Here is a 20,463-nt window from a genome sequence, read left to right on the forward strand (position 1 = left end):
TAAATCTCTCATAACCTTAGTAAAACGGGACTTGGACATTCAAGAATTCTATCCCAACACAATCAAGTATGTATTTATAACATTGCACAAAAATATACATTCCAACCTACACATCCAAGATATAGCACTAAGAGTGCTCCAACCCACACAACCACAGTTCTCAAAAGAGAACATCCTTTTGGCCTACATTGAATGCCAAGCCAAAGTAACATAATAAATCTCCATATCTTCACATAATTCGTATGCGCACTAATAATCCCTATTGGCATATCAACCGTGTCCTAAACCTTCTACTAAGTTTACAAGGGCATTTTACTCAACCTCCATATAAATAGGATTCCACAATGAAAAGATTCGCTTGTATGAGTCTGCCAAGAATGAGATCGTTCTCTTGTAATCTGTCATTATGTGCGAGCTATCTATTTATGCGAATTTGTATATGAAAGATATGATAGTTCGTATGGACTTCCATTATTAATCTATAATAGAGTCTTCCTTATGAATCCGCTAGTATGTTTCGAAAAGCTTGAATCTACATACTTGGGTTAGAAACATGAATCCATGAGGATCATAATACGAATCCAAGTTCCGTTAAGACAAGCTGCTAAAAGCAGTCCGTAATAGGGACTATTTCACCAAGATTGGTCATATGTGGATGTTTATAATTATGGGTGCAATGAGTTTTATGGAAATTATCCATGGGTTGTCTTTTACAGGTTTGCAAGTAAAAATCCACAAAGATTCCCACTCCATGAAATAGATGCATAAGAGGCTGCGAAGGTAACTAATAAAGATAGAGTCCGCAGAGATAATCCGCTAAGAGATCAATTGCTATTAAATCTGTATTCTAGTAGTACAACTATGAAATCTCTCTAGTAGAAGTTTTATGTGTGCAAGGCTTCATATAGCCGCACATGAAATCTCCTACTTTCAAGTCGTCAATAATAGATCAACTACAATCAAGTAAGATGTATGGTTCTCTAAGATGCGTAAGTAAGCAATGGTATCACTGACGGTGAAGTAACAAGTACAAGTGAGCCATAACATGTAATGTTAATATTGCACCAATGAGACTGATGAACCACCTTAGTACAGATTGTCAGACTTAACTTATAAATCGTGAAGTATTTGCTTGTTAGCATTCTGCTGATGCAATGTATGGATAACTCACTAATCTCATTTGAACTTATGTATGTGTCATTATGGATTGTAGGTCTTAAGGGAGATTTGAAAAACCGTGGAGGGACCAGGCTAGAGTCTGCCGTACAATGGCATATTTATTTCTTAGTCATAATATGCATACAACGGGGTGACCCAAAGGTGGAATCTCAGTGTAACACCCCTAACCTGTATTCGTCACCGGAATAGGGTTACAGAGTATTACCATAAAATCGTAACATATAAACATACATTTCCAAACATTAATATAAAGATAGCATAATCTATTCATAAACATGCATATCATCCCTTAATTGAGCCCTCGAGGCCTTAGAAACACTTTAGAAACGATTCAGGACTAAATCAGAAACATTTGGAACATTAAGGAAAAAGTTGGAAATTTAAAATTATAGGGGTCACACGGCCATATGACCAGGCCGTGTGACTCACATGGCTGAGACACACGCCCGTGTTTCAAGCGGTGTAACAATCGAAATAGGGACACATGGCCGTGTCCATGCCCGTGTAACTTTCTGACTTGGGTCACATGGCCAAGCCATTCGCCCGTGTGCTAGGCCGTGTAACTACCTGACTTGTAACCTTTAATATCTACAAGGGACACACGGTCGTGTCGTATGGCTGTGTGTCACACACGATTGAGATACACGCCCGTGTCTTAGGCCATGTGGATAAGAAATTGGCTAAAATCAAGCCATTTCTTCACCCACTTCAAGCATGGACCTGAACACAATTTGCACATATGACCAAGATATTAAAACATGCCTAAAACATGCATAAAATGACCAATTCACTCTACCATTAATCCATACAACCAATATGCCATCAAGACACCTCAATCACAAACCATCAAACATATCTAAACATATACATATTTGACCATACATCAATCATACACATCTAACTTATTTCTATACCAAAACATACCATAATTGACCATATACCATGTCCATAAAGACTTACCATTCGAACCATTACTCACATGCATCATAATCACATAAGTGACATATGCCAACCAATTCCAAATGAAACCAAGTAACCAACTTATATATATACATACCAAATTCAACATTTAGCACTCAAATCAAACTTTAAACATAAGTTTTCTATACATGCCATTATAACATTGGCCAGAACATAAAAAACTATCGATATATTCGCCAGATAATGTGATAGGTTTCTGGCGAGCTTTAAAACTGAACGAGCTTCCGATTATCTATAACACATAGGAAAGAAAACCACGTAAGCACATAATGCTTAGCAAGTTCGTAAAACATGAACATAACTTACCATTTCAATTCATAACATTAAAAATAAACATAATATAATCTGACCAAAAGCTTAACATAAGCCTAGGCACAAACAACAACACATGTTGCCATATTCAAACATATTCCATATAAATTTAACATAGGTAAGCCATTACACATGAATATAATTCATTTGAATTCATCTTTTTCCTTAACATATCATACTTTTAATGAAACTTACCAAATTGCACCCAACAATACTGAATTGCAGAATCTAATGGAAAATTCATTTCCCTATCATTCGCCTATTCCTCCATTTCTAACATTAATGCTCGAACACCATAGTGTCCCCTCCACAATGCCCTGTGCTTTGAATATCGCAGTTTGCACCCAGAAACACCGAATCGCAAAATCTAACGGAAACTTATTTTCCCTCCATACTCTACAATTCATAAACACACAAACACATGCATATTCTCACTTAACATAGTAATGTGGTGTATGCTAAATTTATGTATGGTACCACAATCATTTCATACATGCCAACACACTTACGGACACTTATGTACGTACTCATCTTTATGCATTCATAGCATTCAAAGCACATCCATGTATAGAATATAGAAACTCACCTAATGTTTCATTACTTCGTCAGCTTACCTTTTTTCGAATGTCAGAGCTTCTATTCTCTTAGTATCTAAGCATGACAACCAAATTCATAGATTAAATTTAGCAATTTTAGCTTAAAAACTTAGTTTTCAAAAACATGCAAAACCCTTCAAAGGTTCTGAAAATTCTTAACTTTATCTCTTAATCTTACTAACATCGAAGGACTTAGAACCTTACCAGCTCACTGGATTCTCTACTTATACAACTCAAACCTCTTGATCACCGCTTCATGTACAGCTCCCCATAATTATCTCTTCCCCGGAGCAACTGATCGCCTCCGGATGTACTAACGTCTAAAGTGTGAATACTACAACCAAATATATGCATTAGGTGATTTCTACAAGTATACAAGTTAGGTTGTAATATAATTATACAACTAAGTATGAAAATACTCCGAAGATCATACCCAAGGGAGGCGATACTAAACTAAACCAAATTTCTACGTTAATGGGTCTAGTTGGTACTTTAATTAAACTATATTACAATGAATCTTAAGGTGGTGATAAAAGCTATTTTATTAAACTAATTAAAAAACAATCGAGAAAACAAATTTTGGATTAATCAGCTCTAAATGACAAAAGACTAACTTGCTTCAGTGTTTATAATTAATTCCTATTTTGGGTTCTATCCAATCAACTAGTCATTAACCTAGCAGGGCCTCTCGGCCTTTCGCTAATCTAATGAGTTGACAAGAACTACTTATCTCTCGACCTCACAGTCCAGATCAGATTAAGGTATGGTTTTCACGGATAGACGTTTTTCTAGGGTTGTCAAGCATAGGGTTTTAAGTTCTTCCTATCCTAACCAGCTCCGCTAAGAAAGCTTACATAGAAGCTAATTAATCCTAAATCCACTCGTTAATCTCCTATTACCGGATTAGTTCCTCATGGATCTAACACACATCATGAACTTGATTAAAAACATAAACATTAAAAACAAATCAATTGAAGAGATGAGAAGAATCCTGATATATTAATAGCAGCGCTAATGGTAATCCGTCAAATAGTTTAGTGGATCCACAATCTAAACTCTACGAGGAACAAAAAAAAACTAAACTAAAATTACAACTAAAAAAAACCTAAATTACAAGTAAAAATAAAACTAAATAGGAGACGGGAAATTAAACTAAGTAAAAACTGTTCATAAACTATGTAGAGTAAACCTCTTTATAAGCCTAGGGTTGGTCGTTGGTCATTGACCTAATTCAGTTGACTAATCTTTGTTTGTGTTGTGCAGACGAAAACACCCTTAATTAATTATTTAGCCTCGTCACATTGGTGTCGCGACACCCTCTTGCTTGTGTCACGATACGGTTGGCAGTTTACTGGTTCGGGTATGTCTTTAAGGCTGTGTCGCGACACCCTCTAGCTTCGTGCCTTCGAATAATGTTTTGTACACTTATTGGGTATGTAAGTCTACCTTTAGGCCTCTCTTGGCCCACAAGGTCATATAAATATTGAAACTGCTCAATTTGTTGTCTAAAGACTAAAAATGAAAACTAAACAAAAACATAACTAAATTGCTTTCCTACTAGCTCATTTAGCACGAAAAATAGTTTAATATGCTACAACAAATTGTGACAGATCAAACTCCCCCACACTTAAGTCATTTCTTGTATTCAAGCAAGAAAACATAAAAATGAAAATATAAAAGACAACCATTGAGCAAGTATGATACAAAGATTAATTTCAGAGCGAAGTAAATAGGAGTAATCATAAATACACATAATTCTAGCATGATATGTAAATGACTTACCACTATTAACCTCAAACACCTCAGTTCAGCATATTACAAAGCATTTAAACAAAAAGATCATCTAATACAGTGGTCCATCAAGAAATTACATAGGGCTTTTGATTACACTAGTGAAACACAAACAACTATTATCATCATCACTTAATACAATATAGAACTTTATCTCTTAATCTTACTAATATCGAAGGACTTAGAACCTTACCAGCTCACCGGATTCTCTACTTATACAACTCAAACCTCTTGATCACCGCTTCATGTAGAGCTCCCCATAATTATCTCTTCCCCGGAGCAACTGATCGCCTCCGGATGTACTAACGTCTAAAGTGTGAATACTACAACCAAATATATGCATTAGGTGATTTCTACAAGTATACAAGTTAGGTTGTAATATAATTATACAACTAAGTATGAAAATACTCCGAAGATCATACCCAAGGGAGGCGATACTAAACTAAACCAAATTTCTACGTTAATGGGTCTAGTTGGTACTTTAATTAAACTATATTACAATGAATCTTAAGGTGGTGATAAAAGCTATTTTATTAAACTAATAAAAAAACAATCGAGAAAACAAATTTTGGATTAATCAGCTCTAAACGACAAAAGACTAACTTGCTTCAGTGTTTATAATTAATTCCTATTTTGGGTTCTATCCAATCAACTAGTCATTAACCTAGCAGGGCCTCTCGGCCTTTCGCTAACCTAATGAGTTGACAAGAACTACTTATCTCTCGACCTCACAGTCCAGATCAGATTAAGGTATGGTTTTCACGGATAGACGCTTTTTCTAGGGTTGTCAAGCATAGGGTTTTAAGTTCTTCCTATCCTAACCAGCTCCGCTAAGAAAGCTTACATAGAAGCTAATTAATCCTAAATCCACTCGTTAATCTCCTATTACCGAATTAGTTCCTCATGGATCTAACACACATCATGAACTTGATTAAAAACATAAACATTAAAAACAAATCAATTGAAGAGATGAGAAGAATCCTGATATATTAATAGCAGCGCTAATGGTAATCCGTCAAATAGTTTAGTGGATCCACAATCTAAACTCTACGAGGAACAAAAAAAAAACTAAACTAAAATTACAACTAAAAAAACCTAAATTACAAGTAAAAATAAAACTAAATAGGAGACGGAAAATTAAACTAAGTAAAAACTGTTCATAAACTATGTAGAGTAAACCTCTTTATAAGCCTAGGGTTGGTCGTTGGTCCTTGACCTAATTCAGTTGACTAATCTTTGTTTGTGTTGTGCAGACGAAAACACCCTTAATTAATTATTTAGCCTCGTCACATTGGTGTCGCGACACCCTCTTGCTTGTGTCACGATACGGTTGGCAGTTTACTGGTTCGGGTATGTCTTTAAAGCTGTGTCGCGACACCCTCTAGCTTCGTGCCTTCGAATAATGTTTTGTACACTTATTGGGCATATAAGTCTACCTTTAGGCCTCTCTTGGCCCACAAGGTCATATAAATATTGAAACTGCTCAATTTGTTGTCTAAAGACTAAAAATGAAAACTAAACAAAAACATAACTAAATTGCTTTCCTACTAGCTCATTAAGCACGAAAAATAGTTTAATATGCTACAACAAATTGTGACAGATCAAACTCCCCCACACTTAAGTCATTTCTTGTATTCAAGCAAGAAAACATAAAAATGAAAATATAAAAGACAACCATTGAGCAAGTATGATACAAAGATTAATTTCAGAGCGAAGTAAATAGGAGTAATCATAAATACACATAATTCTAGCATGATATGTAAATGACTTACCACTATTAACCTCAAACACCTCAGTTCAGCATATTACAAAGCATTTAAACAAAAAGATCATCTAATACAGTGGTCCATCAAGAAATTACATAGGGCTTTTGATTACACTAGTGAAACACAAACAACTATTATCATCATCACTTAATACAATGTTCACTCACAAATAGATTTACCTAGGTCACATAGGACTTTTCGACTTGTGGCTTTTTGAGGCTTAAGGTTTGTACGAAATTGAAGAACATATAGCATCAAAATGGTTTCAAGCATGAAACTAGTTTGGGACATTGTATTATTCCCTATTCACCTCCTTTAGTGTCCTATTTTCGCTCATCGCCTTGTCTCTCATTCTCTTACCTTTCTTATTTCTTCATGTAAGAAGTCACAGTGTAAACTAGCAACTATAGTCAGCTTACGAGTTTTTGTGTATTGATAACCAAGTGTTTCTATTTTTGTAACCTTGTTTTTGGATCACTTTGACTTTTTCAATGGTTTCTCACTCATAATACTTTTTGACTTCCCGCGTGTGTGTGCGTTAAAACAAATTATTTTGAAAAACTATTTTTTTGAAGAGCAGTTTTAACTGCAAACGTACAGGTCAGTTGTAATATTTATAGTGTCTGATGGAACACCAGAGTATTTCAAGGGGTCGAACCCAAAGGAGATAGTGATTGGGTAATAAATAACGCACACTTTAGAGTCAAAGTGGCTACTGGTACGATTTTATAGTACAACAAATCATAACAAGCAATTGTTGTAAGGAAATTAAATACACTACTCTAAGGACCAAATTGTGAAGAGTACAAGACTACAAAATTAACCAATAAATGTCTAACGGTGGTCGGTTGACTTCGATGTGGTTCATCGATCTTCAATGAGGGACTTAAATTGCTTAAATTACTAAAGTGACTCAATTTTATCTCTTGATCTCAATTTTACCAAATTAGACAAATTAGTTCAATTTATCTCTCAGTATCACTTGTCTAGATGTTCTCTTAAGGGTGTCAATCTTAAGTTTTTAGGTTCATTAAAATTAAACAAATTTATTATGATTTGGTCCTTCATCCAAAAATCAACTCACCACATCTCCATCAACCAACCTCCTTAAAGGTTTAACTACTCATGCTGGAAATACAACTACCAACCATGGAAATGAAAAACAAAGAAGCCATTAAAGTAAAGCTTATGAAAAATATAGAAGTTGAGATTTTTATGCAAGAAAGCTTAAAGAAAATGAAATGAAAAGCATTCAACAAGAAAATCTAAAGCAATAAACATAAAAGGAACAAACTTTAATAGATTTAAAGTAAAGAAAGCATAAATACATCAAACTAAAGCTAAAAATGTCATTACAACCAAGGTACAAAGACTGAAAGTGCAAATAAACCTAGGCTACAGTGATAACTAACTTAACTAACTACAAGAACATTAAGAATAAAAAGAAAGTGCAGTAAAACAAACTCTAAAACTAAGAAAGGAGAAGAGAAAATATAAACCCTTGAAAAAGTTGCAAAAAAACTAAGAGAAAACTTAGAGAAACTAAGGCTAAAAACTAAGCTAATGTGTGTATCTCTCTCCTCAGCCAAAATTGGCTATTTTAGGCTGATGGCTAATGAATTTTTATTTCCAAAATTACCCCTACACAAGCCTTATGTGATTGGTGGGTCAGGTGGACAAAGATTACCCTTTTTGTCCAATTTTACCCCTCACGATATTAGTATCGCGATACCCAAGAAGAGCATATCACAATGACCTGTTCAGTTTCGAACTTGAAGCCTTCTTGTATGGTGCATATCACGATACTTAAAGTGGATATCATGATACCACTGAAGGGTGGTCTCCAATCTTTAAGTTTGTTGGAGGTATCGCGATTTCAAGGTTTGAATATTGTGCTACCCTATCATTTAGTGTCATTTTTGCTCGTTTTTATCCTCAAACACGTCCCTACATTACTCAACCACATGTTAGGGCCCCCAATTTGCCAAATTAAGTCTCAAATGAGTAAAAACGAGGCATTTGCACTTATTAACTTAAAATCTAAAAATTATGAAAAACTACAAAAAAAGATGCTATTTTGCTTGAGAATAAGCTCCTTAAGTGTATTGGGAAAGCCTAATTTTCTGTATTAAATTACGACAGATCAAACTTCCCCACACTTAACTCTTTGCTTGTCCTCAAGAAAACACACTAAACATGCAAAAGAAAAGATGACTCTTGGACGAAATCAAACTAGTAAGTCACATAGTGATAAAACATCAAACTCGTATGAGAACTACCTCACATGCAACTTAAAAGTGATATCTAGCTAACTTGTTTATTCCTAATTCAAATATAGTTAGTTCCCTAAGTTAAAATGTCAATAATTGTAGAGGCAATGGAAATGAACATATGTACAAGTGTTGTCCATCAAAATAAATTATGTGAATTGCTCATAGATATTTAAAAAGAATTGGTCATATTCGTTCAAACAAATGCAATCTATTCACAAATTATTGTATTGGTGACTTAGTCGAGTCCTAAAGGTCTTCTAGGCTTGTAACGTTTTGAGGCTTAAGACAATTCGAAATTCAAATAATGGGCACTCAAAACGGGTTCAAGCATTAAAAATGGTTAAGCACATGACATTGTTCCCTACTAGCCCCAAATTTATTAACGAGCTCACCTTTTTATTTTTCCTTCCCTCGCCTACCTTATTTCTCCAAAACGTTAGAAGGTCTTATGCGAGATTAGTACATACAAAATTTTGTAATTGTGAACTGAAAGATTTTCATTTTCGAGCTTAATTTTGATTTAACTCTCTTTTTCTTTATTTTGCGCTCTTTCGTTCACCTTTTTTTTACGTACTAAATCGCGTAATCTCTTCATTTTTTCTCACACAAAGCCACCATGATGTCTCTACCTAGCCCTCAATGTCCATGGCCCAACGTCCATTACATAGTGCATTTTAAAGAATGAGACAAAGAAGGATTGAGTGATAGACTCGTTTAGACTCAAGGCTTTGATAGTAAGGCTTACAAGAAAAGGGTACTTGAGGCTAAAAAATGAGAATTAGAGGTATATAGCCACAGGTAAGCTTTGAGGCTCTAGGATATTTCAAACATTGCCTAAGGTCTTTCCCGAATTAATCACCTAACACCAATTCTTTTAAGCATACATATCTTTAAATGAACAATTAACAATTCAAATTATTTATCTATAAGGATCTATATACTTTATTCATCCTATGGTATACTTTATACATTTTCATTTAGGTTATTGTCTCTAGGGGTGAGCATTCGATCGAATCGAATCAAAAATTTTCGAGTTAATCGAGTTTTCGAATCTCATTTTATCATCCTAACTTTATTTGAAGTTTTCTCGAATCGATTTGAGTGAGATGAAATTCGAATCGAATCGAATATATTTGTTCGAGTTAAATTTTAAAAAATAATTTTGGGTCCTTGTAACCACTGTCACCCATCGTAATAAAATTTGTCTGCCTTAATCAAATTTTTTATTAACTTTTATCGCCTCATAATTTATTTATTAAATTTTTATATATTGGTTAGCTTCTTTACTTGCTTAGTTGTTTCAATTATCTTCAGATTCTTGTCACTATGTATTTTGGAATTTAAAAATATATTAAATGTAAAAATATGATTTTTTAATAAAAGTTATTTTAAAAATAAAATGTGAAATTGATACCAACATAAAATTTTAACACGAATATTTTATGGCATAATTAATAATTCAATTTTAATATAAATATTCAATATGACTAAACAATTAAATAATATAAATAATATAAAATGTGAAATTTAATTTAATGATATAAATAGTAGATATAAATAAAATTATTACTATTTATGTTTAGTGATTTTTTTTGGATAATTTTGATTTTTTTTTTGAGAGTAGAGGGTGAGAAGTAAAAGTTTAGGGGGAAAATAAAAAGTTTTGAGAAATAAAAGTTTGAGGGAAAGTAAATAGGGGGGAGTAAAATTTTGGAGGGAAAATATTTAAAAAAAAATTGGAGGGGGGAGGGTTTGGGGTAGATGTAGACCTGTCCATGGGCCGGGCGGCCCGGCCCGGCCCGGCCCGGCCCGACGGCCTGCCTGAAATATGAGAGGGTTCGGGTAAAAATATAGGCTCGAAATATGGGCTTGGACAAAATAACGAGGCCCGTTTAAAAAACGGGCCGGGCCTCGGGTACCACTTTTTTGGCCCGGGCCTGGCCCGGCCCAGCCCGAATATAAGAAATATATATTTTTTATTTTTATTTTTAAATTTTAAAATACTTTTAAAATATTTTTTTATTTTTAAAATAATTTTTTAATGTTTATTAAAAAATGGGCCGGGCCGGGCCGAGCCGGGCTCGGGCTTATGATATTTTTCCCGGGCCGGGCCTGGGCAAAATTTCAGGCCCATATTTCGGGCTGGGCCCAGGCCTAGGAGGCGGGCCAAAAAAAATTTTCGGGCCCGGCCCGGCCCGGCCCATGGACAGGTCTAGGTAGATGGGAGGTGAGATGGGAAGGGAATAAAAGTTTTAGGGGAAAAGTAGGAGGGAGTAAAAATTTTGGGGGAAAATAAAAGGTTTTGAGGGTTTTTGGGAGTAAAATTTTGAGAAAAAGTAAATGAGAGAGTAAAATTTTGGTGGGAAATGGATTTTGGGTAGATTGGGGGGTTGGGAGGGGAGGGGAGTAAAAGTTTTGGGGGGAAGTGAGAAGGAGTAAAAGTTTTGAGGTAAAAGTAAAAAAGTTAGGGAGTTTGAGGTAAAAATGTAAAATATTATAATTTGATATTCGAATTATTCGAGTTATTCGAATTCGAAAACTCAACTCGATTCGAACTCGAGATTTGAAAAAAAATTCGAGTTGATTCGAATAACTCAATTCGTTTAACTCAAAATTCGATTTTTTTTTTCGATTTTTTCGAGTCGAATCGAGTTTTGCTCACCCCTAATTACCTCTACCCTATTATACACATTAACTAATTGAACTTACTAGTCTAGAATTGAGAGAATAAGATGTTAAAGGTATACTTTTTTGTAATAAAAATTATTATATTAACTATATTATTAATTATTATATTTAGCTCTACAAAATAATTTATTATGTTTGTATATGTCATTTATTAACGTTTAAAGCAAATATTATGGTTCAAACATTAATTGAAGCATTTATTTTTAATTAGTAGATTTAGATAATAAATATCCAAATCCAATTAACCTACATTGAACTAATTGTTTTTCTTTAACAAATATAACCTTACCTCTTTTATCCTTAAAAAGTTAAAATAACTTCTTACCTAGTTGTCACTTTCATCATTGGATTTGGTTTATTTTGGTTGTGGTTGTTACTTGTTTGACTGCTCAAGCTTAATTTTTCATTTATTTAAGTGTTGATTACATCATATTTTGAGTGCTCTCTTGTTCCAACTTGTGTTCTGTTCCTGTTGTTACTTTTCCCCAAGTAAAATTACTCAATGTACTAGGATTAATGTAAAATATTATTTAAATAATTGCATCACTAAAGATTCGAAAATACACATTATTATTTTATTAATAATTTTAATAATTTCTTAAGAAATAAATAAAAAGTTTTAAAAAGTCTTTCTAAACACTCTGTGACCCTTATTATTTACTTTATTGTATAAATAAAATTTAATATCATTAATAATCTCATTGCTACAATTATATTCTACACCATATAACAAAATTTGGTCTGTTTGTTACTAAAGATATACATTAAAACACCATACATATTACTATTTTAATCATCATCTCGAAATGTTTTCATAGTTGAAGTAATAGAGTTTGGGCCAAAAGTGAGAAAAGCCGGGGTGGGTGAGGTTCACGGACTCTTCCCTCCCTTATCAAATCCGCTTAATTGAAACTCCCAATTTCTTTCAAAATTCCGCTTCCATCTCCTCTCTCTTTTCCTTCCTTTTCTCTTCACCCACAGAGAAAAGGGGTCTCACTCAAATGCTCTGCTACTAAAAACCCATTTTTTGCAATCATCTTTCCTTCCTTCTCTCTCTCTCTCTCTCTCAAACAAAACCAGTTCTCTTCCAAAGAATCAGTCTGGGTTATGGACGGCGGTGCTTCCTATAACCCACGTACAGTCGAAGAAGTCTTTCGAGATTTCAAGGGTCGTCGAGCTGCCATGATTAAAGCCCTCACCACTGGTATCTCCCTTCTCTCCCTTTTCTCTTATTCTTTTGTCATCTTCTTAAAAGAACGCCCCCTTTCTTTTCTTTCTTATCTTTCTAAGTTTGTTTGTTTCTTTATGTTAATTACTTTTTTGGGTGTCGTGTTGCTTGCAGATGTGGAAGAGTTCTACAAGCAGTGCGATCCAGGTACTTGGTTTTTATTTTTATTTTTATTTTTTGAATGGAGAATTTATTGTTGGGTTTTCTATACCCAGCTTCATTTTGTTGAAATGATTTATCTGGAGAATTGAAGTTAAAATTTTTATTTTCAATGTCTTTTTTAGTATAAATGAAGTGCATGCAATGTTATTTACGATTATGGCTTGAAGAACACTATCAGTTACTGAACAGCGATTTTTCTGCTTAGATTGAACTTTCCCCTTGAAAATAAGAATGGATTGTTTTGAACTAGGAGAGGGATCTATATGTTCAGATGAGGTAGATTTGAATATTTCAACATTCTACTTTTTATTCCTCTGGAATTCTGTTTTACAAATGTAGACCCTTTTTTTTTTCCTTTCTTATAAAATAACTATAGTTTTTAAAAGTCGGCGAGGAAAAGAATTCTTGTTTGCTTGTTCTCATTATTAGATGCTTATTGGTTAGTTACATGGCTTTAATTTGGATAAGAAAACGAATTCCATTATAAGATGCTTATCACGATTTTAGTCGTGGTACCTTTGTTTGGTTCTAGATGCACAAAATGCAACAGAGTTAATTAAAACTTTGATTACAGAAAAGGAGAATCTTTGCCTTTATGGATATCCCAGTGAGCAGTGGGAGGTGAATTTACCTGCTGAAGAGGTGCCTCCAGAGCTTCCGGAGCCTGCACTGGGTATTAACTTTGCCAGAGATGGGATGCAAGAAAAGGACTGGTTGTCTTTGGTTGCTGTACACAGTGACGCGTGGTTACTTGCTGTGGCTTTCTATTTTGGTGCTAGGTTTGGATTCGATAAAGCTGATAGGTATATTTCTCCTTCCCTGTGTGTTGTCTCCTGTTTTGGCTTAATACGCCATTCTAGATGTGGATAAGCGAAGTTACTCATTGGCATGCAACAGTTCATCCTAATAATTGATTTGAGTATCTTGCATTTTTGATGTTTTGTTATTAATTGGTATTTTTGTACTACTCGCTACGTGTCTATGATGAAAATTTTGCATGCTATCTTTTTCGCTCAGCTGACCTTTCTTTTTTTCGGTGAGTGGATCTTCGTTTTATGGTTAATTTAGTACAGTATCTAACATGTTTAATTTTGGCTAGAATTTTGCTACTTTTTTAAGAAGCCTCATTAGTTGATTTGTTTTGAACACCAATTTATAAGGTTTTCCTTGAAATTTTATTGTGTTGACTAATTGAATTTCTTTCCAAAAACGCTAAAGCCAGGTGTTAACATAAGTTTTTCATCCAAGGTATGATTGGTCCGATCCTTAATCATAGGCCTCAGCATGAAGTGCTTATAATGTATGTGTACATAATATATATAGGCATTGAATGAATGAGCTTGCTTACACTGGAAAACTGTTTATCGGATTTGCATTTTCTATAACAATTATTCTATACTTTGAACTACTTTTTTTTCCTTAATAATACTGTTTAATGTGATGCAGGAAACGCCTTTTCAATATGATAAATGATCTTCCGACAATATTTGAAGTTGTGACAGGGGCAACTAAGAAACAGACAAAGGAGAAATCGTCGGTTTCAAATCATAGCAGCAACAAATCTAAATCAAACTCTAAGGTACGGATACATCCTTTTTCTTGCTTAGCTGTTCCATTAAATGTTAATCTGTGTAAATTTTAGGGTTAAGGCTTGGTTTGGATCTAAAACTAGTGTTATATTAATCTCACAATTTGGGAGGGGTTTATGGAGTGGATTTTGTCATTGGTTGCCAAACTTTGATCAAAATCCAATTTAGGTAGTAGAACGTTATTTTAATTATACCACCAATAGTCACCCTGACCTGAAAGAGAGAAATGACTTAACACAATTTCAAGGGAAGGGGACCTTACAAATTAGATATTCTTTTCCCTTTATGTTTGAAAATATGCAGCGACGTTCTGAATCTCAGCCCAAGTATTCGAAGGCAGCAGCATCAAAGGATGAGGTTGAAGATGGCATGGAAGACGAAGACGATGAGGAGCATGGAGAGACGTTATGTGGGGCTTGTGGAGAGAATTATGCCGCTGATGAATTCTGGATTTGCTGTGATATCTGTGAGAAATGGTTCCATGGAAAGTGTGTTAAGATAACACCGGCAAGGGCGGAGCATATTAAGCAGTACAAATGCCCATCTTGCAGCAACAAGAGAGCACGGCCTTGACGATGGTTGTTGGGGTGGCTGTTTTATGTGAATTCTGGCATTGTGGGACTGCTAACTGTCTAGTAGGGGATGTAGTGAAGTTTGATGTTAGTTAATGTGACGTTTTAATGTAGGAGATCTGTGTTTTTACTTTTGATATGTAGGTGGTGAACTGGCTGTTTGATTTGATTATAAAATAGGATAATTATAATCAGTTATTTCTGCCATTGGAAGGGAGGCTTGGTTTATGTTTGAATCCTTCTGGTCTTTATATGCATGCAACTTGGTTTCCTTTTGTATAAAAAGGTAATGTGGATTGATGGATGAATAGTTGGGCGAAAGTGGGCTCAAACTATTGTTAGTGCTTTCTGTCCATGCGCCTCAAAGGAAGAGGATGGATCCAACATTGAACTTGGGTGAATATGCTACTACCGCTCTCCTAGAGGCCAAAGCAACTGACACAAAAAGTAGGGGACTCGGCTTCAAAGTACTTCAACCTTATTTTTAATTAAGTAGGTTCTGTCCAGGGATTTTTTTTTTTAATCTATGATGTCTTGCGTCTTTGTTTTGTGGGAACCTTGAGTCCTTGGGTTTCTGTGGGACCTACAGCGGTTATGGAATAGGTCGCTTTGGAGAGATTTGAATTTCTCCAAAAACTGAGTTTTTGGCACTGTTTTCATAACCAGACATGCTGGTTGGATCGCATTAATACAGAATGAGGTTAAATCGGTTGAACTGATGGATAAGTTTTTTATATATATCCATCTGTGGCACTCTCTTGCATTCTTCTCCGCATTTTTGGTATGTTTAGGCTGTCTAGTAGAGGTTGGATGTCTGTTCATCTTTTTTCTCTTGCTCGCCTGGGGTGTTGGCTTCTCTTCTTTTCTTTTAATGAAATAAAAATCAGTTCAAACCAAGTTAAAAATATGGTTTTAGGTCGACTTGGTTTGATCAAGTTGAATATTGATTATTACTGAACTGTTTAACTTATTAATGTACACATCTCTATTTTTTTAAACATATTTGTAATATGTCTAATTCAATTAAGCGTTAAAGTTAGATGAGTTAAGTCTTGGTTAAAAATTTCCATCATGGTTAGGACTTAAGTTGAACCATATTTTAATTTTAAAATTCCATTTCTTCCATAAAAGGTGTAGTAGGATTTATATATTAACAAGTAAAACCAGGCATTTAATATGTCATTTTCATCTTTCCTTCCAAATTTTTGCTATTTTTAAAGATGGGAGAAAATGCCAATCTAACTAGGTTATTAAAATATATGGTTCTCGATTAAGACGCCTCATCCAGCATGAAAGCCACATGACATGCATTTGCCTGTCGGCATTCGTCATTGTATACTCCTTTGTCTTTCAAAATTGTAACTGCAACTCAACAAAAAACAAGCATGAAAAGTGAAATCCAAACAATGGGTGTTTTGAGAATGTATTATCGGCTCAAAATATTGGTTATATTTGCAATTTTGCATGCCGTCTTAATTCAGCATCTCTCAATCTAAATAATAACCAAAAACTGCAACACCGACTTAGAAGTGGTCCTTAAATTGGCTTCAACTCATCTCAGCCGTTTGTTTCACTTTGGTCTCGGACAAGTGTGCCTGTTATGGATAAAACTCAGACAGGAAAATAGAGTGGTGGGTGACAATGCCTGTTGTTTCCGGTTGGCTGCTCCGTACAGCTTAATGATGGCAGATGCTTCATATTAAATCCAACGGTGCAAATGGGTTTTCTTATCAGCCCCTGGTTTTCCATCCCCCTCGCTCTTCCTGTATATAAAGGTTTAAAAATAGATGGAGAATGATAGACTAGAAAATTGTTGGGGGAAGCTATTGCCAATTATTTGAATCTTTGATGAAGAAGCATTTGATGTTCCTGTTTCTCTCCAAGAATGCCTTTTTGAGTAATGACATTATTTACTGTTTTCATGAAAAAGACAAGTTGACTGTCCAATCTCCCAATGATTTTACTTGGTTTCTAGTAAGGGTAAAAGTAAGTGACTGAGATTTGATAACTTCCATGGGTTAAAAGGACCCCAAAATAGGAAGCCTCAACTATTACCTTTTTGTCTCAATTATTTTTTCGCTTACTCGTTAGCATTTAATATTCGAGTATTTAATAAGTTAGAGGCCAGAATCATTCAAAGAACAATAACAACATTGATTCAAAGACTTGGGGTAGTGAAGGATTGAACCATGATTTATATTGAGAACATGAAAGATACATAATTACAGCGTGATCCAGATGAAAAAAAGAAGGAAAAACTGCTAGATACATGTTTTACATTAATATGCAGGTGATGCTCATCATAGAAAAGCCAAAGGAAGAAAAGAATTTACAAGTGGTGACCCTTGTTACTAAGCAAACCGGTTAAAGCCCTCAGCCTCCCTTTTTTTTCATGGTGTCAATGGCTCTTGGCTCTTAGTTGATAACCGCTTCAAGAACTCATAGGTGGTTATCATGGTTGTTGCAGACAGAGCCATTGATGCCCATCGTGGTCCCAATCCTCGGTAACAAGCTGTCAATCCGCCTTCTTGAACTAGATTCCGCACTGTTTGCAGTACATTCAATGGTTTTCTTACTCCATTCTCTTCTCTATCCAGAACCTGTAATCTGGTCTTGATAGTGTCAAGTGGCATAGTGATTAAAGCTGAAATGCCACTAGCCATGGCTGCACTTAACCCTTGGACCGCCACCAAGGCCTTTGAATCAGGCCTAAAACCAGACCCCATCACAATACTTCCACTCTCATCTTTTTTACCCATAGAACCGATGCCACTCCAAATGAGCTTGTGTGCAACAGAGTAAGATGCCCACCAAACCGCATTAGACGGTGCATATGTCAAAATCGAGATCCCAAATCCCCTGTATAATCCTTTAGGACCATCTGCATATAGAATTTTCCTAAACGCATCAAGACCATTCCTATATCTACAAAAATTCACATTGGGATTTACATTTTTGCTACTGTTACTGTCATTATATCCTTGAACCATTAGTCTCTGGCTCACAACATCAATTGGGGTCCAAACCAGTTGCGCAGCCATAGCTGAGCTCAACCCAGCAGCTGCATTAGCTAAAGCAGTAGCTGTAGTATCTGAAAATCCTAAACTAACAGTTGCAGTGCCAACACTGCTCTTGGTAACCTCAAGGGCTCCCATGTAAAGTGCCCTAGCTGGGATTGTCCCCATCAAAGAGGTACCAAAACCCCTGTAGAATCCTCTCAATCCTTCATATCTCATGATGGAGAATGACATTTTAAAGCAAGAAACTTGTGTAGATGAAACTTGTTGCCTAGTTTTCAAGACCACTACAGGGTAAAGAGCAGCTGATACACCTGAAAATAAAGCAGCACCAAGAAAAAAGAACTTGGATTTATCAAGCATGTGCCAATCTATATCTGCTGGGATATGAATCTCTGACCCTGAATCATCCTCAGCTGCACTTAAACTCATCTTCGCCACTTTTATAATCTGTTTAGTTCAACTAAGTAAAATCTGATTTTGTTTTTTTGGGTTACCCTTTTCACAATCACCACAGTTAATGACAAACCAACTCAGCTCAAAAGAAGATTATAAAAAAGGCAAAGAAAATTGAAAATTTATGATGGGTTTTTAGTCTTATAGTATTTGGACTGGAGAAGAAAAGGAAAAATTATGACTTTCTTTCTATAGTTACTATTAGTTGTAAAATCAAAGAACAAAGAAGAAGAAGTAGAGGGGTTTTGTTGTTTTTCCTTTTTTTCCTTTTGCGCAGCCAAATTTGGGATCGAACGTGGATCAGCAGAAATAAGTCAAGCATTTACTCACTATACGAAAACCCCAGATTTTATCTTTGATTCTTACCAGGAAAAAACCAAATCTATGCAACATCTTCAAGGCTTTTTGTTCATCTTCTTTTGTCGATAGGCAACAAACGAATGACAAAAACAAAGACAGAGAGAGAGAGAACACAGATCTCAAACGCAAAGAATCTAAAGGAAAGGAAAGGGAAAAGGAAAAGTGGAGTTTATACAGAAAGCGAAATGGATAGAGTTAATAAGAAGGAAATGGAAAGAGAGATGTGGCGAAATGGATATAGCTTTTAACGGTAGGAGAGGAAAGAAGGACAAGGGGTATATGGATTTTAGCAAGGGTTTTTGGGGGTCGATGGAAGTGAACACGCGTCGCTGTTCATTTGGGGTTGCTTTATTAGCCTGCTTTAAGGCTCACTTGGTTCAAGCAGCTCAGCTAGTCGACTCACCCAACTCTTTCTCTTGCCACCCGACTTAACTAAAATTCCATAAACAAAATCCCTCCATTGACATCGGTTGGTTAAATTGGTGATTACCGAGGGTATAAAATTGGATATAGACTAAGGGTCCATTTAAATGATTGTTGAGATTATCTAGATTAAATTAAAAATAGTTATAGTGGTGAAATTAATTATTATATTGTTGAGATTGAATATTATAACAATAATATTAAAATTAATGGTGATATGTGTGTTTGGCTTTAACCGTAGTAGTAACAGTAAGATTGAATCGAAAAGGATCGTTTAATTACAACAACAAATAATGCAATTTTTAAAAATTGGAGGGTTAATAATTACGATTTTTTATTTTTTTATTTACTTAAAAATTGATGCATATTTGTTGATATTAAGATCAAACAAAATAGAGATAATGGTGATGTAGGGTGGTTCACCTTACTTAGAGTGAGGCAGAGAGTCATTGTACATGGTGGTTTGGTTGTGGAGTTGGCCAGAGAAGGAGGAAAAGAGGAGAGTGAGTGAGTCAAAGAGAGAGAGAGAGAGAGAGAGAGAGAGAGAGATCCCTTTGTGGTTGGGGCTAAGGGCTTATATACCCTTAGCTGTGATCCCTAGATGCCATGTGTCATCTTCTCATAGGTAGTAACAAAGTAAGTTGGCCAAGTGGTCTATCACCATAGGTTTAGGTAGAGTGACAATTGGACATGCTGCCAATCACTTCAAATGAGACATGGCAATTGGCATAAAAAGTAGCAATTAATGTGTGAGACCCACGTGGGTATGTAGTTGAGGGGTAAATGCAAGGAGTGTATTCGAGGAGTAATGTTTAAAAAGTTCCTCGAGGAGTGGCTTTGAGTAGGTGCCTAAAGGGTGTGTCTAAAGAGTAGAGGTATAACAATTGCCCTTTAGTTGAAATAAGGTTATACAGTGGCCTTCTTCGAGGAAACCTTCTTCGAGACGTTGCCACGTGTCATTCGATCCAAGATGTTGAATATGGGCTATTATATTGTGTTTGAATTTTAAATTTGAATTGTCAAGAATAAGGGGCAATATCTAAAGCATGTTGTTCGTACCTCCCCACTTT

The 20,463-nt window shown here is 35.2% G+C and overlaps 2 protein-coding genes across 3 annotated transcripts; one reads left to right on the forward strand and one right to left on the reverse strand.

The window, feature by feature from the left end:
• The first annotated feature begins 12,293 nt into the window (after nt 1-12,293).
• LOC107901006 (PHD finger protein ALFIN-LIKE 4) lies at nt 12,294-15,344 on the forward strand. 2 transcript variants are annotated; one of them, XM_016826822.2, is made up of 5 exons: nt 12,294-12,790; nt 12,929-12,961; nt 13,551-13,779; nt 14,423-14,555; nt 14,869-15,344. In XM_016826822.2, the coding sequence occupies exons 1-5, from the start codon at nt 12,694-12,696 to the stop codon at nt 15,136-15,138; spliced, it is 762 nt and encodes a 253-aa protein (XP_016682311.1). In that variant the 5' UTR covers nt 12,294-12,693; the 3' UTR covers nt 15,139-15,344. The 2 variants fall into 2 exon arrangements, with proteins under 2 accessions (XP_016682311.1, XP_016682312.1); XM_016826823.2 differs by having other exon boundaries at nt 12,389-12,790; nt 14,887-15,344.
• A 1,965-nt stretch (nt 15,345-17,309) lies between these two features.
• On the reverse strand, nt 17,310-19,300 carry LOC107901005 (solute carrier family 25 member 44). Its single transcript, XM_016826821.2, has one exon. It carries the CDS (start codon nt 18,584-18,586, stop codon nt 17,528-17,530), a length of 1,059 nt encoding a protein of 352 aa, XP_016682310.1. The 5' UTR covers nt 18,587-19,300; the 3' UTR covers nt 17,310-17,527.
• Nucleotides 19,301-20,463: the final 1,163 nt, after the last annotated feature.

The sequence above is a fragment of the Gossypium hirsutum genome, chromosome D06 (genome assembly GCF_007990345.1).
Source record: "Gossypium hirsutum isolate 1008001.06 chromosome D06, Gossypium_hirsutum_v2.1, whole genome shotgun sequence".
NCBI lineage: Eukaryota > Viridiplantae > Streptophyta > Magnoliopsida > Malvales > Malvaceae > Gossypium > Gossypium hirsutum.

Coding starts and splice junctions, on each gene's coding strand:
- LOC107901006 (XM_016826822.2), top strand. CDS start 12,694: ATGGACGGCGGTGCTTCCTATAACCCACGTACAGTCGAAGAAGTCTTT. Junction 12,791..12,928: donor GATTAAAGCCCTCACCACTG/GTATCTCCCTTC, acceptor TGTTGCTTGCAG/ATGTGGAAGAGTTCTACAAG. Junction 12,962..13,550: donor CTACAAGCAGTGCGATCCAG/GTACTTGGTTTT, acceptor CTTTGATTACAG/AAAAGGAGAATCTTTGCCTT.
- LOC107901005 (XM_016826821.2), bottom strand. CDS start 18,586: ATGAGTTTAAGTGCAGCTGAGGATGATTCAGGGTCAGAGATTCATATC.